The sequence below is a fragment of the Panthera tigris genome, chromosome D4, assembly GCF_018350195.1.
Source record: "Panthera tigris isolate Pti1 chromosome D4, P.tigris_Pti1_mat1.1, whole genome shotgun sequence".
NCBI classification, from domain to species: domain Eukaryota; kingdom Metazoa; phylum Chordata; class Mammalia; order Carnivora; family Felidae; genus Panthera; species Panthera tigris.
In genome coordinates, this window is record NC_056672.1 from 14,387,392 (window position 1) to 14,406,730 (window position 19,339).

At 43.9% G+C, this 19,339-nt stretch overlaps 1 protein-coding gene across 1 annotated transcript in view; it reads left to right on the forward strand.

Moving 5' to 3' along the window:
- Positions 1–741: 741 nt before the first annotated feature.
- GDA (guanine deaminase) overlaps positions 742–19,339 on the forward strand; it is a 79,995-nt gene continuing 61,397 nt past the window's right edge. The window contains exon 1 of the mRNA XM_007077493.3: positions 742–1,183. Coding sequence (XP_007077555.2) covers positions 1,061–1,183 — 123 coding nt within the window. The 5' untranslated portion in view covers positions 742–1,060. The remainder of the gene's footprint in view (positions 1,184–19,339) is intronic.

Consider the following 19,339-nt stretch of genomic DNA (forward strand, 5'->3'; position numbering starts at 1 on the left):
GGTCTTAACAACCACCCCTTCGGAGTTCAGTTTTCACAAATGAAGATCAAGAGGCCGAGGCTCACTGCCTTGACCATCGTCTCTTGATTCCTAGTCCAGTGCTCTTTCCATCAAGCTATGCCACAGTGCCATTCCTAGCCACTTGGCCTGAGAACTTAATCCCAAGCCCCCCCCCTCCCCCCCCCCCCGTACAACTGGAATTAAATCAAAGAAATGCATTTGTTTTAGGTGTGAGAAAGACTGGAACTGGAATTGTTTGTGGATGGTCACAAGCGCCAAAACACTGGACTCAAGGAAAAAGAGAGGGATTTGGGGATACAGATCAACCTTTGTTGGCGGCGCCCCCAGCAATTCTGTTGAGGGATGCTTCCGGAACACCAGGTTAGGACAAATACTGCATCCCCAGAAACTGAAAACAAAACTGATCCGTAAGACAGGCAGTTCTAGCGGACCTTTCCACCTGTTCCTGAACTTGGGACTGTTCAGACTTTGAAAGTGCTACAGGTTGAAGAGGTACAGGGTTTGGTCACAAGCAGCCCGAAGTTTAAAGGGCAGAGAGAGCAGGCAGGCGCAACGCGAAGTGTGCCAAAAAAGACAGGTGGAGGAGGCTGGGGGACGCGGAGCAGTGGCGAATTTAGCGACCGACGGAGGTGCAAAGCTGGAAACGTCCGCTCCTTCTGCCCCTTCCTTTCTTTCCCTCCCCACCTGGGTTGGTGACTCAGCCACCCCAGGTTGAAAGAACTGCGATGTAGGCTGTGAATTTGGAAACTCAAAGAGTTAACAGATCAAAAACTAACACAGGGGAGGAGAGAAAGACCACACCCCAAGGGAGTGCGGAGCCAAGTCACAGGAGGAAAATCCTATTGGCATCGAGGAGGCACGGAACCCGCCCCTGGGCGCGGCCTGCAGGGGGCAGGCGATCGCCCAGGAAAGCGGGGGCAGGAGGAGGCCCAAGCAGGTGCACTCGGCAGCCACCCGCAGTTGCAGGGACCCCTCCTGGCACCTCCGCCCGGTGCGCCCTCCTCGGCTCGCGAACCCCGCGCTGCGCTCTGCCGCTGACATGTGCGCCGCCCCGATGCCGCCCCTGGCGCACATCTTCCGAGGGACATTCATCCACTCCACCTGGACTAACCCCATGGAGGTGCTACGGGACCACCTCCTCGGCGTGAGCGACAGCGGCAAAGTAAGCGGGCGCGGGGTCTGGCGAACCCCGACGGGCGCGCGCGCGGACAGGTGGAAAGAGTCTGGCACCTTGCGCTGCGGAGCGAGAGCCTCGGCTCCAGAGTTGAACTTGACTGTTTGACTCTTGGGGAACGCCACAAGAGCCCTGGGGCTAGGTTCGTGGGCTGGCCTGGGAGTAACACGTTCCCAGAAGCTGGGAGCTGTGGAGTACTCACACCCACGATTGGTTAGACAGCCGTCCAGGCTGCGGTGGAAGGGGGAGCGAGGCTGTGCCCTCGCAAGTATTAAGAAATCACTAATAAACCTGAACCTTGCTTCATTCATCTTTGTGTCTTTGGCGCCTGGCATAGTGCCTCGCACAGGCTAGGCGCTCCGTACATTTCATTGAATTTATTGTGAAAGAAATAACAGACGAGGGAGTCACTTGGTTAGTGTTGTTTAGCCCTTTCAGTGCATAGAATAAGCAAACAACTGACTTCATTCACTTGATTGCTCAACAGACAATATACCAACGATGCCAGCGAGATGACTTACAATGCTAGAAAGGTAGTCAGAGCGAAATTAACCACGTCCTCCCTACCCTGCCCCCCACCCCATAGCCATTTGCATCAAAGCAAGCAGTTGCGTTTTAAGGCTCAAAATGTCCTCTATGAGTGTGTCTTCTGTACTTCTTTTCCCCAAATCGGGATTTCTACAAACGACCTAGGTAACTTGATGTCTGATATTTACTGTTCATACGCACCGGGCTGGACGCACCGGGCTGGGGGTGGTGACTGCATCAGCAGTGGCTTGGCTAGTTTGGTAAGTGGAAGCCATTCCATTTTTGGCAGAAAAAAAAATAAAGACGAGGGTGGGCTTTTCCTCAACTACCAGTCTGGTTAGCAAAAGTACACCTATTTGTGACTTGTCAGCTTGAAGATACCATTCCTGGACTCGAGACGCTTCCGAGTCAGTGACAGTTTTGAATCGTGACTCTTACGTTTGGGGATAACTGAACCCTGTTTTCTTATGATGCTTAAAAATTATTCTCTCTGTGTGTATTCAGGGAGACTGCTGTTGTGTTTCCAAGGTGATGGAACTCGCAGAGCTCCCCCAAATGGGGAGGCTTTAATAATGTCCCCCCCACCCCCACCGAGAGTGATACATTATTGCCTGGTGCATTTGACCCTCAAGTTTCAGGGAACCCTTAGACTTGGGGCTAGTCCCAAGAAGTAAAGCAACAGCGACCACTACTCTGGGGAGAGATCAGAGGTGTTTCCCTAATCACCAGGAGCTGTTCATCTCTTGGGTTTCTATTTAAAAATCAACTTCCCATATCTAGAATTTTACTTGGGAAGATAGCAGACAAGAGGGTGGGTTTGAAGACTGCCTTCACCGGGTAGCGCGTAGTAAGAAAAGGAAGTAATTCACCTAAAAAAAAAAAATTACCTTTTCTGGGGGTTTTAGAGAAGAAGAAGGAAAGAGTGTCCCGAACATGCAATTAGCAGTTCAGTCAGGAAGTCTATTCCTCAGCGAGAGCATACTGAAGTTATAAATTTAGAAAAATGCCATTCCTCCACAAAAGAAAATAGCTAGGAATTGAATACAAAGGTGAGTTAATCGAGTGCCTTATGAAATGTCCGAACTGGTAACTGTTGATTTGCTCTTCTAGCTGTAAGGCAGTTGGCTGCAGACTGCGTGTAAGGGAAGAATGTGCCATATATATTCCAAGATTTGACTTCCTCCATTTTGAAAATGGGGCTGCTTTGCCTTTGTAGCTGCTGGGATAATGTTCATTTAAAAAATGTCAAGGTTCTTCCACAAGATTATCTCCCCATAAAACAAATAAGTGTGTGGTGTCATTGTGATGTTTACATTTTTACTGAGCTCCTAAAGCTGTTCACAAACCTTGGGATGATCAGAAACACGTAAGGGTGTTTAAGTGCTGGTTCCTGGGGGTCATTCTCACTCCAGAGAAGGTGAATCTGGAGTGGCCCCCAGGAAATGGCATTCCAGCAAAGGTCCCAGGGCATTTGGATGCAGGTTGTGGGTGGATTTGGGGTAAACAAGGGTATAGGGTGTGTGATGGGACCAGTTGTAGAGGGTCTTGGGACCTAGTTCTCCATTTCAAGCCCAGGTCTGGGGTAGCTTGTCAGATAGAGGGGACATGACTTCCTCTCCTTCTCTCTCTTCCTTCTAGACCTCATCTCTCATTTCCTGTAACTTCGTTTAGGACTTAGAGCATGGTAATGACTAACTACTTTTAATTCATTAAGTAAAGTTCATTGAAAATTACATTAATTTAAAAAATCTCTCGTCAACATCTTAGTATTGGGCATTTTGAATTCAGAGTTAACTCAAGTGACATGTAACTCAAGTGACATGCTCCTAGCAAACCCTTAACCTCTGGCTCACTGTAGCATTTTTGCATATTTCCACATGATGGCATCGTGCAGACCAGCAGGTGGAGAAGAAAGCCATGGCCTATGATGCACTATGTGGGACGTGGGGAGGTCACCACATTTCCACTGTGCAGCATCCCAGCTCATGTCATTGGCCCACTGGGACACAAAGATGCACCTGGGAAGAAAGATCTACATGGCATTTGTCGCCAGGCGTGCCAGCACATTGTATTTAGTATATTACTGTGTCATTATTCCCATTACAGATGGGGAAGTTGAGACTTGAGAAAGCATGCTTTCAGAGATGGTGGCATAGCTGGATTTTGAATTAGCAGGGCCAAAGCCATATTCTCTTCACTAGAGCAAGCCGCCTCTGTGAGGCATAGTCCTCAGCCTCAAAGGACTTGCACTTCTAAGCAACAAAGCTTAGACGTGTACCTGTAATAAAAGTGGACTGACTCCTAAACCAAAGACTGGACTCATTGCTGACGACACGTTGATGAGAGAAACATGCAAACCTTGTCCTGCCCTTGTGAAATTGATAACATAGTGATACATTAACAGACTGCTATGACCCATCAGAACTTGAACTAATCAGGGAGTGGAGAGAAGGCTTTCCTTAGTGTCAAGTGACATTTAAATTGTGACCTAAAGGATGAGTAGAAATTAAATAGGTAGGGCAGGAGGCATTGGAGATAGGGAGGGAGCAGCCTGTGCAAAGACCCTGGGGTAGAAAAGAATGAATGCATCGATGTGGTTAGAGTCCAAAGTTCTAGGAGAAGGATAACTCAAGATAAGGCAGGAGAGATAGGCAGGGCAAGGTCTTAGAGTGCATAGGGAGTTGGAGGGCAGAGACACAGATTTGCCATCATCAAATTGTACACTTTTTAATTTTTTTTTTCTTCTTAACATTTATTTATTATTCAGAGACAGAGAGAGACAGAGCATGAGCATGGGAGGGGCAGAGAGAGGAGGCAACACAGAATCCGAAGCAGGCTCCAGGCTCTGAGCTGTCAGCACAGAGCCTGACATGGGGCTTGAACTCACAAACTGAGAGATCATGACCTGAGCCGAAGTCGGACGCTCAACTGACTGAGCCACCCAGGCACCCCAAACTGTGCACTTTTTAAAGGTCATTTTAGCTTCAAGTTAAAGAATGCATTAGAGAGGGGCACCTGGGTGGCTCAGTCGGTTAAGTGTCTGACTTTTGATTTCAACACAGGTCATGATCTCACGGTTTGTGAGTTCGAGCCCCATGTCGGGCTCTGTGCTGACAGAGCAAAGCCTGCTTGGGGTTCTCTCTCTCTCTCTGGCCCTCCCCAGCTCACTCTCTTTCACTTTTTTCGAAATAAATAAATATAAAAAAAAGAGAATGCATTGGAGAGGAGTCAAGTGCAGGCAAGGGGATCAGATAGGAGCCTGCTGCAGTAGTTTAGGTGAAATGGATGTGGTTCAGAAGAGAGAGGCAGTGCATTGTGTCAATTAAGATATGAACGCCTGGAGCCTGCTTCAGATTCTGTGTCTTCCTCTCTCTCTCTCTCTCTCTCTCTCTCTCTCTCTCTGCCCCTCCCATGCTCATGCTCGGCCAATCTCTCTCTCAAAAAAATAAATAAACATTAAAAAAATTTAAAAAAAAGGATATGAGTATAGTTGATACACAATGTTACATTAGTTTCTGGTAAGAGATGAACTGTTAAGAGTACCTAACTATGTGCATCTGATGAAGTTACTGAACATTTCTGCTTTCCAGTTTCCTCATGTATAAAATAACTAGCGTAACCCCCCCTCATACGGTTGTTGGAGGGCTTACGTGAATTACTAATTGTCAGGTGCATAGAATACCGCCTTGGACGTAGCATATGCCCAGTAAACATCAGTGGTTATCAGCAGTGGAGGTGGAGAGAGGTGGACAGGATTGGTGTCAACTTAGGTCGGGTCAAATGGACTTGATGATATGGTTAGAGAGATATGTGTGACTCTATTAAAAGGTGTGGTGCGATACTTACTTTTCCAGTTTCCTGGTGTTGAAGGGTGGCCAGTGTTGACATTCTGACATGCAAGAAATTGGCTAAGGGGCTTCTGGGAAATATTTTTCTCCCTCGTAAATGTGGGAAGAGTTCTTCCTTTTTTGGATGTTCTCATGTGAAGAGTGAACCTGCTGCCCTTGTTTGAGACGATGAGGAAGAGCTTTAGAGGATTTCAGAGACACTTACCTGGTCTGTCTTTGAACATCATCGAATACATACATGAATAACATCATTGGATAGTTAACTGTCCCGGGAACTGCCCTCCGCCTACTGCCCTCAGACTTCTGCGGGATAATGAAATGGCTTTTTTTTGGTCTACACATCTGTTAATTGCAGCCCAGGGCACCTCTAACTACGGCACTGCTTTTTTTCCAAAAAATCGTATTATTTCAAAGGACTGCTCACTGCCTTTTCCTTTTCCCCATTTCTGTCTTCTCCTTGTTGGCCCAAAATGTCAGTGTCTTTCCAGGCACCCAGATCCTTAGTCCAGACCAGCTTGTTTTCCTCTGGGGTATCTTTGTATGCGCCCTGTCCATTATCATTGACCTTGTCCAGCCTTTCACTTTCTCTTGCAAAACTAATACAGGAGCCTCCTAGCTGTTTGCTCTTCTGCATTCCGATGTCTATTTAATGCCTACTCCTCCTTTAGATCACAATTTAAATGTCACTTGACACTAAGGGAAGCCTTCTCTCCACCCCCTGATTAGTTCAAGTTCTGATGGGTCATGTCAGTGTACCACCAGGTTATCAATTTCACAAGGGCAGGGCAAGGTTTGCCCGTTTCTCTCATCAATGCTCTCCACATCCCCGAAGGCTACTTCCTTGGAGCATGGCTAGCATCACGTATCGCCTCTCATACCACTACCGTCGGCTCTGTGTTGTCTCTGAGATCCAAATGTTCCTGATCGACATTCTAGGGATGACATTATTTGACCCCACCCTGCTTTTCTAACAAATACTTCCTCCTGCTCCGTGTTTCTCCCTGGCAAATGGGAGGGGGATTTCCATGACTCGTTTACACCACGAGGTATCCATGAGCTCAGGGATGTCTATCCCTGCCAACTTCTCACTGTTCCCCAGCACATCGTGTTCTTTTATGCCTCCTTTGTGGGTGCCAATCTCACAGCCCGGAATAGTCCTCCTTTTTATATCCCCCTTTTCACTCCACCTCTGTCAAAATAAAATCTTGCTCTTCCTTCAAGGCCCAGTTCTGATGTCTTCTTCTTCTTCTCAAAAGTTGCCCTGGCCATCCTCCTGCAGTTGCAATAAATTACCCTTTGTTCTCCCACAAAAGTTGGCATATATACTGACACCAGTGTTTTTCTGGTGGTGAGGAGCATGGCTTCTGGAGTCAGACTATGTGGATTCAGACCCCAACTCTGCCTCTTACCTGGATGAATTTTCTAACATATCTAAGCCTTGGCACCTCATGTATAAATTGTGGACAATAATAGCACCCTGAAGGAGTGGTGAGGCAGATAAGACAGAGTGTGTAAAGTACTTGGCACATAGCAATTGCACAATAAATATTGGCCACTGTTCTTGTCTTTTCTTTCGGTAAAGTAATTATTTCATTTTTGCCTTTCATTATGCTTAGCTTTATAGAACGTCCTCACTCACTGGGCTAGTGTGAACTTCTTTTACAAATGGGAGGTGAACTGGAGAGAGGGTAACATTTATTAAGTCATACTCTTTCTCAGACTCTGGCAGATTCTTTGTACGTTAGCAATTCTGAGATGAGACCGCATCATCATCGTCCTTTTTTTGCTTCATCATCTGTGCTTTACACATGAAGAAGGGAGGCTCAGAGAATTGTCTGTCTCAGCTGCGGCCACAGCAAGTTAGTGGCAAAGCCAAGATTCACACTCATGACTGATTTCAAGGTCTGTGCTCTTTCAAGGAGTCCCTCCTGCCTCCTGTCATGAGAAGGGCTGAAACCCTATTGTCCTTAGGGCCCCTCAACATTGACTTATCGTTTGAATGCAAATTAGGTCTATTGAATGTGTTGTGTAGTGTGTGTGTAAGATGTGTTGAATGTGGTGTGTAGTACGAAGACAGTCATGCGTGATGAGTGAAAAAGACATTTATAGCTCCAGAGAGATTTTTTTTTCAAATTGAAGTATAGTTGATACTCAGTGTTACATTAATTTCAGATGTACAGCATAGTGATTCCATGACCCCATACTTTGTGCTATGCTCACCAACACTCACCATACGATGCTATTATAGTACCACTGACTCTCTTCCCTATACTGTACCTTCTATCTCCATGACTTACTCATTCCATAACTAGAAGCCTGGATCTCCCACCCCCCTTCACCCATTTTGTGCATTCCCCTACCTTTTGCCCTCTGGCGACCATCAATTTGTTCTTGGTATTTATGTGTCCATTTCTGCCTTTTTTTTTTTATTCATTCATTTTGGTTTTTTTGGGTTCCACGTACAAGTGAAATCATATGGCATTTGTCTTTTTCTGACTCATTTCACTTAACATAATACCCTCTAGGTCCATCCATGTTGTCACAAACAGCAAGATCTCATTCTCTTTTTATGGCTGAGTAATATTCCTTTGTGTGTGTTTATCCATTGATCTATCGATGGATACGCGGGTTGCTTCCCTATCTTGGCTATTGTGAATAATGCTGCAGTAAACATAGGGGTGCAGATACCTTTTTCAAATGAGTGTTTTTCTTTTCTTTGGGTAAATACACAGTAGTAGAATTACTGGGTCATATGGTAGTTCTATTTTTAATTTTTTGAAGAACCTCCATACTGTCTTTCACAGTGGCTGCATCAGTTTACATTCCTACCAACAGTGCATGAGCTTCCTTTTTCTCCATATCCTTGCCAACACTTATTATTTCTTGTCTTTTTGTCTCCAGCCATTCTAACAACGGTAAGACTATATCCCAGAGAGATTTTTTTTAATGTTTATTTATTTTTGAGAGAGAGAGACGGAGTGTGAGCAGGGGAGGGGCAGAGAGAGAGGGAGACACAGAATCCAAAGTAGGCTCCAGTCTCTGAGCTGTCAGCACAGAGCCCAACACAGAGCTCAAACTCACGAGCTGTGAGATCATGACCTGACCTGAGCCGAAGTCGGATGCTTAACTGATGTGCCCCTGGAGAGATTTTTTAAAAGCACAATTGGACTTCTTCTTTGAGGCTTTGAAGCAATGCTGTTGAGTGTGACTGGAGTTTGCCACTTTCTGGTTCTGTAGTGTTTTCTGTTCATGGAATTTCTCTGTAATCATTTTCCAAGGTTGATCATCTCTTACCTCATGCATGATTCTGACTGACATTGTTTCCTACTGTCTAAAAAGCCATACTCTTTTCCTTTGTGAAGACTTTTTTTTAGTTGACTTTATTATACTACTTTATTAATTCTAAAAGATAAGCTACATTAACTTCAAATTTAACTTCTAATGGAGATCCAGTTTTCAAAATCTTTTGACCCTTGTATTCAGTGCTTCTGCTTGTGAAATGAAGATTTTTTTCCTCCCATGAATAAGTTATTCATGCACTGTTACCTGAGACCATTTCACAACAAACACCTTTGCATCTTTTCTTTCCCTATTGTCCCCGCTCAGGTTGGCACCCGCAGAACACCGGTTCCTATAGCCACAGACCTCTTGCTCTTCCCAGCCTATTACTGGGTTTTGAAGAATTATTTTGACTGAATGAACCTTTCTCAGTTAAAACCCCACTTGAAAACTCGATTGCGCGGATCTCAATTTATCGACAAGCTATTGGTTCACGAGTTAAAAAAAATCTTTGAAGGCTAAAGCAATGATACTGTAGTTCTAATTACAAGTAAGTTCTTCTAGGCTTCCTAGGAATTTTAAAGGCCTGCAGTTCCCCAAAGGCTTACGTGGGCAGAAAAAGTGTATCATGTGATCATACAACCTCTCCATGCACCTATACCCTTATAAACACACTTATAAAACACATTTCTGGAAGGCAATATTAAAATTAAGAGCCAAAATGGAGCACCTGGGTGGCTCCATCTGTTAAGTGACCGACTCTTTTTTTTTTTAATGTTTATTTATTTTCAAATGAGAGAGAGAAAGAGAGAGAGAGAGGCAGACGCAGAATCTGAAGCAGACCCTTAGGCCTCTAGTTGTCAGCTCAGAGCCCAATGTGGGGCTCAAACTCACAACTGTGAGATCAAGACCTGAGCCGAAGTTGGACGCTTAACTGACTGAGCCACCCAGGCGCCCCAAGTGTCCAACTCTTGATTTCAGCTCAGATCGTGATCTCACAGTTTGCAGGATCGAGCCCCGCATTGGGGACGCGGAGCCCGCTTGGGGTTTCCTGTCTCCTTTTCTCTCCTCCCCTCATCCACAAGCACACACGCACTCTCTCTCTCTTAAAAATAAATAAATAAACGTTAAAAATATATAAAATTGAGAACCAAAAATAATATTTACTTTTGTAGAGTAGGAGCGGAGAGTTAGGGACGTGGAGGAGAATTTTTATGTTGCACATTCTAGCTTTTCACAGTGTTAGTTTTTCGTTTTCATTTTACTTTTATAATTTAATATAATATTTACCATTTTAATGTGTGCACTTCAGTGTCCTTTATTACAGTCACAGTACAACCATTACCATTACCTAGTTCCAGAATATGTTTGCAGCATGAACCATGTAGCAGCCACCCCCTATTCTTCCCCTCCCCCCCTCAGCAACCACTAATTTGCTTTCTCTCTCTAGATTTGCATATCCCAGATGCTTCAAATAAATGCACACATACAGTATGTGACCTTTTGTGCCCGACTTTTTTCACTTAGCTTAATGTTTCCAAAGTTTACCCATTTGGTTGGTTATCACTCTAGTCCTCCTGTTCTCAGGAATAGCTAAGCCCATTTTGTCCCCCTTTTTGTTTGGCACCTCCTTACATCTCTTACTTTTTTTCTTGAATCTCCCCCATAACCTCACCTTGAAGGCAGGGACTATGACTGTCTTTCTTTCTTTCTTCCTCCTTTCCTTTCCTTCCCTTCTCTTTCCTTTCCTTCCCTTCCCTTTCTTTTCCTTCCCTTCCCTTTCTTTTCCTTCCCTTCCCTTTCTTTTCCTTCCCTTTCCTTCCCTTCCCTTTCTTTTCCTTCCCTTTCCTTCCCTTCCCTTTCCTTTCCTTCCCTTTCCTTTCCTTCCCTTTCCTTTCCTTCCCTTTCCTTTCCTTCCCTTTCTTTTCCTTCCCTTCCCTTTCCTTCCCTTCCCTTTCCTTTCCTTCCCTTTCCTTTCCTTCCCTTTCTTTTCCTTCCCTTCTCTTTCCTTCCCTTCCCTTTCCTTTCCTTCCCTTCCCTTCCCTTCCCTCCCCTCCCCTTTCCTTTCCTTCCCTCCCCTTTCTTTTCCTTCCCTTCCCTTCCCTTTCCTTCCCTTTCTTTTCCTTCCCTTCCCTTCTTTTCCCTTCCCTCCCCTCCCCTCCCCTTCCCTTCCCTTCCCTTCCCTTCCCTTCCCTTCCCTTCCCTTCCCTTCCCTTCCCTTCCTTTCCCCTCCCCTCCCCTCCCCTCCCCTCCCTTCCCTTCCCTTCCCTTCCCTTCCCTTCCCTTCCCTTCCCTTTCCCTCCCTTCCCTCCCCTCCCCTCCCCTCCCCTTCCCTTCCCCTTTCTTTCTTTCTTTCTTTCTTTCTCTTTCTTTCTTTCTTTCTTTCTTTCTTTCTTTCTTTCTTTCTTTCTTTCTTTCTACTTTTCCACTTTTGTATCCACAGCTGTTAGCATATGGTAAGCACTCAGATGACTATTTGTTGGATAAATAAATGGTGTTTGGATTTTTTCACCACATGATAACCAGGATGGAAAAGTTCACTTGAGGAGTCAGCGAAATGTACAGCTAGCTAAAAATATCTTCCAAACAACCAATTGTTTGAACAAGAACTCTGGGTTTTTCTAAGCTAGATGCTTGATACAACGTATTTGGCCACTGGGGGTTGTAATTAGTTTCATGTCCTAGTGAATAATTAAGAACCTGGAAAAGTAGAGTTTAATTGGAACTCTGAGACCTCATAAACTTCTCAAATGCCTTTAGCGCGAACCATGTGAAGGATTCGGAATAATGTAGATTATATAGGACTGCTTATTCCCTTTGGTTTTATATTATGGTTTGTTAAGTGTTCACGTCTTCATAAAATGGTAATTTACTGAAAATATTGCTTTTAAATTGCCACTTACAATTTACAGTCCTGGAACATGCTAGGCCCTCCATGAATAATAACTCTTATTATCCGTCTCCTGCCCTCATAGTACTTACTGCTTTAGCACAAAATCGCCATTCAGTAAATGCTTCTGAGTGAAAGGACAGAATGGTCTGCTATGCTCTCTACGCTATTTTGGGGGGATGCATAGATGGGGCAAAGTTTTTCACCCATACTATTTATTTATTTCTTTTAATGTTTTGTTTTGTTTTGTTTTGTTTTGTTTTGTTTTGAGAGGGGGTGAGGGGCAGAGAGAGAGAGGGACACACAGAATCTGAAGCAGGCTTCAGGCTCCAAGCTGTTAGCACAGAGCCCATCACGGGGCTTGAACCCATAAACCGTGAGATCACGACCTGAGCCGAAGTAGGACACTTAACCAACTGAGGCACCCAGGTGCCCCTCCTCCATACTATTTAACCTAGAGGTTGTTTTTCCCCTGCCATGTGTAGAAGGGTCTCATGTATGCCTTAACCTGTTGTTTTTGTTTGTTTGTTTTTGTTTTTGTTTTAAGTAGAAAACACAGAGAGAAGCCACTCTAGGTCCTCGGGTCAGTGTGAGCACATGAATCTCCTCAAGATCCAGCCTGGTGTGGACTCACAGTCCTGTGTAGCTAGGATGCTTGGAGCTCATAAGAATTGGTAGCTGAAGAAGAAAGAACAAAGGCTTCAAGGGGTTAGGGACAAAACAATGAGCAAAACAGATGCAGGTTCTGCCTTATTTGCGTTCAGAGTCAATAACCACATGAGCATGGAAAAGTATATAATTTCTAAGAAAGAAAAATGCAGAGCACTAAGGAGGTGTGAAACCAGAGGACTTGGCTTATTGTGAAGAGAGGCTTCAAGAATGCAACCCTAAGGAAGCAACATTTGAGTTGAGTTTGAAGGTTGCATGGGAGGTAATTCGTCAGAGAAAGAGGAAAGGCCTATGCAAAGACCCAGTAGGGGGAAACAACTGGAAACTGATGCTGTGGAGGGTGGAGGTGGGGGGGAGGGGTTGGTGGAAATAGATGAAGCCAGGGAGATACGTGTCAGGCGATAATAGGCTTTTTTGTTTATCCCAAAGGCAGTACAATGGGAAACCAGTGAAGAATGTTACAGAGAGGAAGGCAGATCAGATTTGCATTTAAAAAAATATATAAACAATAATTGCAGAGTAATAATTATAGGAAAACAGACTGGACTGTGGAACAGGGCAAGTAGGTGGTGATAGAGTTGGAGAGAAATGGGCAGATGTGTGAGACAATAGGGAGGCAGAAATCAATGAGGTGTGGTGACCGTTTGGCTAAAGAGGGCTAGGGACAAGCTTCCCCTGTATTTCAGGCTTCTACAACTGAATGGATGTGTTGGCCATCACTGGTTGAGGGAACAGAAAAAGAGATCCACCTGGGGAGGGCAGATTCAGAGGTCTTTTCTGGTCATGCTGAGTTGAGGCCCCCTTGTGACATCCATGTGGAGATGCCAAGTAGGGGGTGGCTGGCAGGTCTGAATATCAGAGGAGATATCTGAGTGGGAGATATAAAATGTGGAATAAAGTTTGAGAAAAGAACAGGAACTATATTTTTTTTTTTAATTTTTTTTTTCAACGTTTTTTATTTATTTTTGGGACAGAGAGAGACAGAGCATGAACGGGGGAGGGGCAGAGAGAGAGGGAGACACAGAATCGGAAACAGGCTCCAGGCTCCGAGCCATCAGGCCAGAGCCTGACGCGGGGCTCGAACTCACGGACCGCGAGATCGTGACCTGGCTGAAGTCGGACGCTTAACCGACTGCGCCACCCAGGCGCCCCAAGAACAGGAACTATATTAACCTCGGTGGTTGAGTTTGGAGTAAAAGACTGAGTGAGATGAGAAGGGCAACCCAAAGGTCAGAGGATAACCCCGGGAATGTGGTGTAATAGGAAAAAAAAAGGATGGGGGACAACTTCAAGAAGGAGGGGGGTGCCTGGGTGGCTCAGTTGGTTAAGTGTTGGACTTGGGCTCAGGTCACGATCTCACGGTTCATGGGTTCAAGCCCCATGTCAGGCTCTGTGCTGACAGCTCTGAGTCTGGAGCCTGCTTCGGATTCTGTGACTCCCTCTCTCTCTGCCTCTCCCCTGCCTGTGGTCTGTCTGTCTGTCTGTCTCTCTCTCAGAAACAAATAAACATTAAAGAAAAAAAAAGAAGGAGGGAATAGAACAGATGGTACATGTCATTGAATGGTAGGAGGAAGAGGAATAATACTGGGAACATGTCCGATGGATTTAGCAACCTGAGGTTATTGGCGACCTTAAGAAGACTTATTTGGGGAAGGGGGCGCCTGGGTGACTCGGTCAGTCAAGCATCTGACTCTTGGTTTCAGCCCAGGTCATGATCTTGTCGTTTCATGAGTTCGAGCCCCACACCTGGCTCTGTGCTGGCAGCTCAGAGCCTGCTTGGGATTCTCTCTCTCTCTGCTCCTCCCCAACTTGGGTGGTCTCTGTCTCTCTCAAAATAAATAAATAAACAAAAAAGAAAAAAAGAAAGAAAACTTATTTGGCTATAGAGAAGATGGCAATCAGCTTCATTTGGGTTTTGGAATGGGTGGAAGATAAGAAAATGAAGACAGTGGTCATAGACCACTTCTTTTGAGAAGATAAATGTGCAATACTTTTGTTTATCCTCTGAGAAAAATAAGGTAGTGCCTTTAATAGTAATAAAATACAAATAAATTATGTATGTTTTATTCTCCCAATTCTTAGGTTACCTGAGGACTTTTTATACAAATGTGCCACTTGTAACATTATATAAGCATGTTGGTATCTCCCGCTCGCCAGTGTTTGAGTGGATATCAAGACATTTGCAAACATGTATGTGCCAGTGCTTAGACGTGGTTGCAGCCTTCTTAATAATCATTTTGCACTCTTATCTCAGAAATGTTACTTACCGTCTCGGCGTCACCAGAATTCCTGGTATTCGGTCAGTATTTTTGTTTTATAGTACAGGATGCCAGCAGCGAAACTGTTTTCATTTTATTAAGATCTAACAGGAAAGGCATAATTTTTCCTTGAGTTTGAGATTTTTTTTTGAAATTAAAACAAAAATAAATAAATAAAACTAGAAAAGACCATAAAGCCAGATGTTTCCTTTATTTAAAAATGCAGTCAAGTTTGCAGGAAAGCATTTTTGGACTTTCTCTAAGGGAACCGAGAAAAACCTCTCCCCTTCCATCCCTCCTGGTGGATGACTTTGAAAAGGGGATTTAATCCAGCTGAGAAAAACAACTCCTGAATGACTCATATTAAGGAGAATTGCAATCTATACATGTTTGAACACAGGCTTGTATAATCGTTCTGGTTTTTTTTTTTTTCTTTCTCTGTCCAGATAATCAAGTAGGAAGCAGGAGAAAAACAAGAAGGCTTACGCTAGATTTATGTCAATTGAAATTAGAATAAGGAGAATTACACATGTAACCTAGAAAGGATTGGGTGCTTCCAAAATGCCAAAGCATTGGGCAGGTAGAGTAAGAAGGCAGTAAGATGAAAGGATATGGAAACAAAATGAAGTGACAAATAGTAATATAAACCCACATCAGTTTACATTTAGTCATGCCTTTGGGCTTCGCCATCGTTTTGTCCACACCCCAAATACCCTTACCTCTCATTCTCCCATATGTATGTATACCTTATCCATCACCTCCTCCAAAAAGCAAACTCATTTCTCTAGTCCTCACTGATTTCTCCCTTCTCTTGAGTTTTCTCAGCTCAGTCTGTAATGCCAGTTTGGACTTTATAAATATGCCACCGTGCACGGTTCTCAGTTTCCTATATGCACTTAAATTTTATTTCCCCAGCTAGAATATAAACTTTTTTTTTTCGTTCTTTTGATGTTAACTTACTTTTGAGAGAGAAAGAGCATGAGCAGGGGAGGGGCAGAGAGAGAGAGAGAGAGAGAGAGAGAGAGAGAGAGAGACAGAATCCAAAGCAAGCTTCAGGCTCTGAGCTCTCAGCACAGAGCTGGATTGGGACTCGAACTCACAAGCCGTGAGTTCATGACCTGACCTGAAACCAAGAGTGGGACACTAAACCAACTAGGTGCCCCTAGAATATGAACTCTTGAAAGGTGAGGATTATTTCTTCTACGTATATCTGATATGTATATATCTGATGTATATATCCTTAGCAGTTTGATGGGCATATGAGGTACATTTCAACAGTATATGCTGCCTTGAATTGTTATCAGTTGAAATGCATTACCGAACACGACAAAAGGTAGGCCAAGAAAAATATTTTAAGCAGCTTCCCCCAACCTCTGTGTTCCATGATTTGATTGGCATGTACTCTGTCACAAGCTCTTGACGTGCACGGGTGTGACTTTCACAGATGGCTGCTTCTCATTTTGTGGGGGTTTAGGACCGAATCCCAGAAGCTGATGTCAGCATGTTGGTCAGTATCACTTGGTAAGCCCACAAGCCCAACCGGTTCGCCCGCACCGGTGCCTCAGCGAGATTTCTCATCCTTGTTATATATGCGGTAACTCTCAAGAAGTAGTTGGAAAAAACCCAAATTTGGCATTTTTAATAAAATGGTATAATGTTCTTGAGAATGTAGATGGGCAAATGAAGGTGTGCTATCAAAGTAGTTCTCGGCAAATATTTGAGGAATGAATAAATAAGAAAGTGATTGTTTCTAATACAGGCAAAAGATTGCATGGCACTTTTTTGTTTTTTAAGTAGACCAGCAGGGAGCCCAATGCAGGGCTTGAACTCAAGACCCTGAGATCAAGACCTGAGCTGAGATCAAGAGTCGGACACTTAACCGACTAAGCCACCCAGGAGCCCCTGTATAGCACATCTTATGTTTCAGCCACTGGTCTAAGTCTTTTATGCATACTAACTCAATCATTGCAACAACACTGTGAATTAAGTACCATTGTGTCTCCATTTTGCAGATGAGGAAACTTGAGTCAGCAACAATTTAAGTGCGTTGTTCAAGGTCACATAGCTGATAACTAGTGGAGTCAGGATTTAAAGCCACATGGTCTAGTTCTAAAGTCTATACCTTTAGCAGCTCTGGCATGGGAGAAGTTAAACGCTTTATTGTTACTCAGATGTTTGGGGGTATATGGAAGCCTTAGGATATAGTAGTCAGTTACTGTTACAAAATTTTTGTTTGCTTTTGTCTTTTTGTCTTGCAACACAAAACTCCTAAGGCATTCTGACAATTTGTCAGTAAACCTGAAGCAATTATGTGTCCTTTCCAAGATCAACAATTTGCTAATTCTTAATCAGGTTTTCAATAACACTATTATGTTGTTACATGTTAGAGCTTTAGGACCTCCTAGGTTGGCTTTGGCAGTGGTGAAAAGTAACCTAGTAACAGTTCATGGCTGGCATACATCTTCACACAGGAGAGGAATTTGTAAAACCAATAGCTGGGCCTGTTCTGAGTTTCTTTTATTAGTCTCAGGAGTTAAGTTTGTGGAGTTAAGCAGGCAGTTCCCATGTTGGTTGTGTGAAATCTAATGTCAAGTGCATTTAGAGATACTATGAAGAGAACACAGACAAGCAGGGAGGGAGAGAATATTAAGTCACATGAAATGCTTCTTGTCAGACTCAGATTTTATCTTTTTAAATCTACTCTTTTGGAAATAGAGCCCTGATTTGACTTTAAGTTAGCAGCTGTGAATGCATGCTGCCTGGATGGCCACCATGATTTTGTTACACATCTATATAGACTTTGTAAGTGGGCTTTATAAATCAAACCTTGGAATAGCTGTAGGAAGTCTTGGCAGAAACAACCAACCAAAATTTTGCCTTTCTGTTCTCATCCAACTTTCAATATGCAGTCAATCTGATTAACAAACCAACAGTAAACAACAACAACCAAAGAGGCTAGAAATTGAAAAACATTTGGTTTTCCAGGGGAACTGGGAAAGGCTTTGTAATTAACGTGACAAATGGAAAACCGACCAAAATACGTTATCAATTTTGCCATTTTGGGTAGAAAAAAAGAGTCGTTTAAAAAAATGTATCCTCCAGCTCTGAGAGCAGGTAATGGTGCCCTACATCTGAGCCTCCAGGAGGGGGCGCTCTCTGGTATTTTTTACACCTGTGTCCCATCCAGTGACCAAATGGGATGAGGAGAGAATTGTAAATCAAGCATAAAGCCTTTGCCCCTTTAAACTTAGGGAATATGGCATCAAATACCATTCTATGGCTGCCATAAAAATACAACAGGAAACTTGGATTAGACCCACAGGTTTGACTAATGATGGATGCAGTGTTCATGAAAACACACAATTTTCCCTGAGCTCTTGGAGCGAACTGGTTGCAGGAGCTCAGGAGTGGGGGAGGGGATTTGCACATAATAATTGTAAAGACAGAATTCTAGTTGGCAAAAAGTGACTCTCCTAGAACTACATAACGTATGCAGCAAGCGGCGAGGAATATATATAAAAACTGAGAGAAAAATAAAGCTCATCATTGCCTTCATCCAGTGCAGATCTTTTCCAGACCTTAATAACTATATCATTGTGGAGCTGTGTGTAAAAGGGATTTTATAAAGTACATCTTCTGGGAAAATGTATTAGTCTGGAAGTTGGCATACCTGAACTAGAGAAGGGATTCTGTTATTCAAAGGATCGTGTGATCATGGGCTAGTCAGCACTCATTGTGGGTCTTTCTTCCTTTTCTGTGAAATGGTTCCAGGATGTGTTCTTCCAGAAAGGATTTTTATTTTCTTCTTTTGCGAGCTAGGGACTACAGGGACTACCGTGCATTTCGTCTGAGCTCAATGCTCACTGCTCACTGCTCCTCTTTCTGCCTAGAGCCTCCTTTTGAAAAGCGTCGATGCTTTCCCTGTGTCCTGAAAGTTCTACCTAAGAAGTCTTGTGCAGCATATCATTATTTTGTAACTGAAGGCTCTTTACAGTATCTTGCCCGCCATATTTATGGAAACAGGTATCGTAGATGTTACTGAATGCTAACTTTATGCCAGGCATTCTTTAAAAAAAATTGTTTTAATGTTTATTTTATTTTTGAGAGAGAGAGAGACAGACAGAGCGTGAGTAAGGGAGGGGCAGAAAGAGAGGGAGACACAGCATCCAAAGAAGCCTCCAGACTCGAGCTGTTCACACCGAGCCTGACATGGGGCTCAAACCCACGAACTGTGAGATCATGACCTGAGCTGAAGTCGGCGCTGAACCGACTCAGCCACCCAGGCGCCCTCAGGCATTCTTTCGAGCATTTGCACATGTGCTATCTCAGCTAATGCCTACAGCCACTTTATGAGGAAGGTAGTCGTTTTATTCTCATTTTATGAGTGAGGAAACAAGGTCTAGTGGGATTAAGTAATGAGTTGCCAACGTCGCACAGCTGATGAATGTTGGAACTGGGATTAAAAAAATATCTACCTAAAATAAATCCATGCACACGATAGGAAGTTCTCACTGCACAAAAGGAGATGTAGTTGCTGGTAAGTTCCCTTCCTTGTTCCTGTAGCCTAGACATGGTATCACCCCTTCCAACAGGCAACCAATGTCTGTTACCAATGTCTTACGTACTTTTCTGGAGATAGTATAGAACACATACAAACGAATGTATATAGCTT